Source organism: Salvelinus sp. IW2-2015, unplaced genomic scaffold, assembly GCF_002910315.2.
Source record: "Salvelinus sp. IW2-2015 unplaced genomic scaffold, ASM291031v2 Un_scaffold4245, whole genome shotgun sequence".
Lineage (NCBI taxonomy): Eukaryota > Metazoa > Chordata > Actinopteri > Salmoniformes > Salmonidae > Salvelinus > Salvelinus sp. IW2-2015.
Window position 1 is genome coordinate 22117 of NW_019945516.1, and position 4836 is coordinate 26952.

General features: G+C 45.0%; 1 protein-coding gene across 1 annotated transcript in view; it reads right to left on the reverse strand.

Annotated features, from left to right (window-relative positions):
* The window catches only part of LOC112077065 (mitogen-activated protein kinase kinase kinase 3-like), a gene marked incomplete at its 5' end in the record, with an annotated part of 42426 nt that overhangs the window by 21426 nt on the left and 16164 nt on the right, over positions 1 to 4836 (reverse strand). The window contains one exon of the mRNA XM_070441555.1: positions 4633 to 4706. Within this exon, the coding sequence (XP_070297656.1) occupies positions 4633 to 4706 (74 nt within the window). The remainder of the gene's footprint in view (positions 1 to 4632; positions 4707 to 4836) is intronic.

Consider the following 4836-nt stretch of genomic DNA (forward strand, 5'->3'; position numbering starts at 1 on the left):
GCATTTGGCACGTGATGAGACATGTAGTCTAGCTTAGCCATGCCACTCCGATGACCATCAGGGCTCTGATGGTCATGATCTAGGTTTCTAGCAAAGGATAGACAAGTAGCTCCTATATCATTACGAAGCGCTTTTAGTATGTCATTGCTGCATGGGTAGAAAGAACACTGAGTATGCTTTGCTCATAGTACATCGAGAAGAGGAGGAAGGAGAGAGGCAAAGGCTAATGCAGAAGGGTAGGAGGAGATGTGTAGATCCAGTGAGAAGGGGGGATGACGGTGAGTGAGGTGAACGAGACGCTGACCGAGGGCCGGCCGAGGGCTGAGGGGACGAGAGTGGCCAGAGAGAAAGAGGGCATAGGATAAGGCATGAAAACATGCTGAGGACGTTGAAGCATGGCCTAGTACTCGAGGATTCATGAGAGAGGCCAGTGAGCCTGAATGGCAGGAGATGATGTGGAGTTGAGGAAGGGAGAAGACGCTAGGAGAGACGATGCGGGCTGGGCTAGTTAGGCACGCATCAAGACTATACGGTGTTGAGACCGTGCGCTCACATAATTCGAGAGAATGCCTGGTTGGCTGTGTACATCGTAGGACCAGTTATGACCTGCCTGTGACTGGCTCGAGTCTCCCGCACGCGAAGATTTCGGATACTGGATTCTCATTGGGATTCTCACTTAGAATCACACTGGAGACCTAAATGTAATGAGTCGCGAAGCTGGAACACAATGGGGCTTCTTGCCGAGGTACAGCGATTCAGTATTCGTGAGAGACTGAGTAAGCTTTATATATTTTGAGCTCGCTGGATCTAGCAGAGGCGCTGAAGTAGCGAGTGACTCGTTTGATGTAGTAGCCATTCTACCTTGTCTACGCGCTGTCAAAGTCGTCTCGGTCCTCGAGATGTTACAAGCTACTGTTGAGTGAGAGAACATGCTTCTCTCATGTATCCTAAGCGCTCGAGGGTCCAGATCTGTAGTTAGCGAGAGGAGACAGCCACACGAGATTTCTCGCGCTATCGCTAATGATTGCATATGACAGCGATGGTCCATGACTCGATGTCACAGATAACTACCAAACTTGTCTCGTCTACTGTTTGACAGTAAACTCCGCCCACTGCGATCCTAGGATCATGTGCTTTAAGCCACGTCCTTCTCACTGCATGCACACAGTGCCTTTAAGCAAATGTTATATACCACAAATATGAGGCGAATCTACTTCTCACATTCTTGCTTTCGCTGTCTTCTAGCCTGACCATCTCAAAATGTATTTCATGAGGTATCGTTAATTCTGTGCTCACCGAAATCCTTATAACGCGTCCTTGGCATACGACGTCGCATCAAGATGTATCATCTACATATACCTGACGTCATATAATGGACATACACAGCCACTCTCTCAATTCAAATTGAGCTATCAACATACTACCTATAACGACAAGTTGATAACATGCGTTTAGTAGATAAGTTTTTTGCAATATGTTACTCTTTATCAGCGAAATAGAGAAATCGAGTCGATCATTGTCACTCATAGTCGAGTAATGAGACGACATCTCGCTTGAGTCTCAATCTAAACTACACTAGTTCAGAGATGGCGAGCCTGTTTTGTGTCTCACTTCGGAGTTACAGCTTGGTGAGTCTTCTTGGTGGATAAGGAATCTGTTAGAAAATAAAGGTGATGCTGACACATGTCTAGAGAAATAATGACAATATATGCAACGATCTTTACAGGCATCTGTTGCAAAGAGATGTAGTGGGATGTATTGAGGATACAAATTGAGACACAAGATTCACACTATGGTGTTCATATAGTGGTTTTAAAAGGCAAATTTGCTAACCAAGACACACCACTTAGTGATACATTCAGTTCTTTGAGGGTATATGCACCAGAAGTCCAGTAGATATAGTTTTGTCACTATGCACGACCATGTTATCTAAGATAATGAGGCGTCTGTTCGCTGAAGCATGGCTCGATGATTTGCTCCGCATGGCACTTCGCTTCATGATATCATGTAGTTGACGTCAGTGGGTAACAATTTATCCTATCATTTGGCTTGATTCTGAAAGAAACATCCTATGCACCTGTGTCTATCTTTCTTTAAAAAGGTTTCCCACGACGTTTCATTAATTGTTGTGGGGAACAGTTCTGGTGGGAACATTGTGGGACATCAAAACAGCTTCATCAGTTGCCCATAACACAAAAGCTGTCTCGCAGCTCTGCCTGGGCAATAACATTCCTCTGTTCCCATCCAGTTTATATGGAAACGAAAGTAACAATAAATGGTGCCAATTGTGTCACTACACTATGATGACTTATAAGAATAAGGGTGCCGTCTCAGTTGTTTATCCATTGATTGCTACTAATATTAAAAGGCCGTTTCGAAATTCGCACTTTTGTGAAATATGAAAAAGAATTAATACTAGTGCCTTCAGAATGTATTACACCCTTTGATTTTCCAATATTTTTGTTGGGCTCTGAGTGGCGCAGCGGTCTAGCACTGCATCTCAGTGCTAGATGGCGTTCTTAATACAAGACACCGCTTGGTCTCGTTAAAGCCCAGGCTGTATCACAACCGGCCTGTGACTTTGGGAGTTCTCCATATGATGCGATCTGCTGGTTAGTCTCGGCACCATTTAGTTGGTGCCCCAGCGTCGTCCGGGCCGTGCCCTTTAGTGGCTATTCATAAAATAAGAAACTTTTTTTTATATTTGGGCGGTTATTGTAAAAAAAAAAAAAACTTGTTTTACACTAGCGCAAGTCAGTTTAAAGAACTAATTCTTATTTTTATGACGGCCTAACGGGGAAAGCTGGGTTAACTCCTTGATCAAGGGGAAGAAGGAAGATTTTTGCCTGTCAGCTGCGAGGATTGTCAATCAAGCAACATTTGTTACTGCCCAACGCTCCTAAAACCACCTAGGCTTACCTGGCCGCCCTGACTTGCTTAAGTTAAATAAAGGTTAAATAATAATAAAAATACACAGAGTGAATTTAAAATTGATTAAATATAAGTTTTGTCAGTCCACCGGCCTACACAAATACCGCCATCATGTAAAGTGAAATAATGTTTTCAAACATCCTAGAGGAAACCGTGGTTTCCGCTGCTTTCCACCAGACACTGGGAAGTGAAGCACAGGCACAGGGTCCTGAGCTTATTGATGAGCTTGGGAGGGACTATGGTGTTTGCAAATGCAGAGCTTATACGTCATGAACAGCATTCTTACATAGGTATTTCCTTTGTCCAGAGTGGATAGGGCCAGTAGTGCATGTAACGATTGGCGAACTTCTCGTCATGTGGGTCCTATTGGGGTGGTTATGTAAATTTGAAGATTGGTCTAAGGGGTAGAGGTGAAATGATTCCTTAACTAGCTCTCAAAGCACTCTATGATGAAGGAAGTGAGTGCTATGGGGCGTGAGCCATAAGCTCAGTCTACCATTTGCTTTTGGGTACCAGACAATGGTGGACCTCCTTGAAGCAGTGGGGACAGCAGACTGGGTAGGGAGAGATTGAATAATGTCCGGAACAACCTCATCTAACGCTTGTGGTTGGTGTGTGTGTGTGTTGTGTGTGTGTGTGTGTGTGTTGTGTGTGTGTGTAGCGAGGCAGACGGCAGGGGAGACCCAGGATGAGAGGGCACGGCGCCCACTGGAGGGGAAAGTTCCAGCAACGCATCCTGTCATTGTTCCCCAGGCCACAGTCTAGATAACACTTGTGTAGGTAGAGCCGTTTCCCTCTCTCTCTCTCTCTCTCTCTCAGTAACATGCTGACCACACCGCTCGTGTCCCAAACTTGGTTCTATTCGTGACGCTTGACCCACTGCAAATCCTGCCTCTCCCATCTCCTCTTTGGTTTTTAGGAGCATATACCCACGTGGGTGATTGAAAGATGAACTGAGGTCCACACTCCAGTCCAGTTGGTGGTGGTAATGCACCTTTAAAGTTGGTTGCCAACCGCCATATAAAGTCCACAGAAGAAGAAGAAGCCTGAAGGAGGAGAGATGACTAGAAACTAACTCTGTTTACCCTTTTATCTGTGGATTAATTGTCGGAGTAGAGGACCTTGTGCATTTCAGGTAAAATATCAACCCAATGTTTATATCCCAGGACAAATTAGCTAGCAACAGCAAGCTAGATAGATAAATTGACATACATGTTTAATGCTTTTCGACCTGTCCTCTAATTAATATAATTGGTTCAGAGTTCGTTTTGATATTTTAACCTGCATGTCCTGATCGCGTCCTGTGTCAGTTGACAAAATCAACATGCGTGTGATGGTGCCCGCGGACGAGCGGTCTGGACAGTATATAACGGTCAGTCAATATTCACATTGTCAGCAGTCTCTCACCTTGAAGGTGACCTCTAAAGCCAAAGCAACAGCTGAACATGACCCACAGGCTGGACACGACCGCACCTGGTCGCCCTCCGGTCAGGACCAACTTCAGTTCAAAACAGTCAGTCAACAAACTCTAGTTAATAGACTGGTCCTCCTCTCCTCATCCTCCTCTCTCTCTCTCCTCCTCTCCGCCCCTCATGTGTTTCTGAACAGTATAATCACTAAACACTCCACATTATTGACAACAAACATAACCAATTTACATACATAGATGTTTCATATGGCAGAGAAGTAAAAGGGTCTCACCTGTCCAATGCTTGGTCTATTGAGTGACAGCTGCTGGACAGAGAGTTGTTTGCACTCCCAAAGGGCTCCAGCAACTGAAGAACACAACAGAATAATCACATTGTTAGCCTTACTATGTACGAGGGAACAGGCACATTTGACTGAGACAGAGATGTACGAGGGAGCAGACACATCTGACTGAGACAGAGATGTACGAGGGAACAG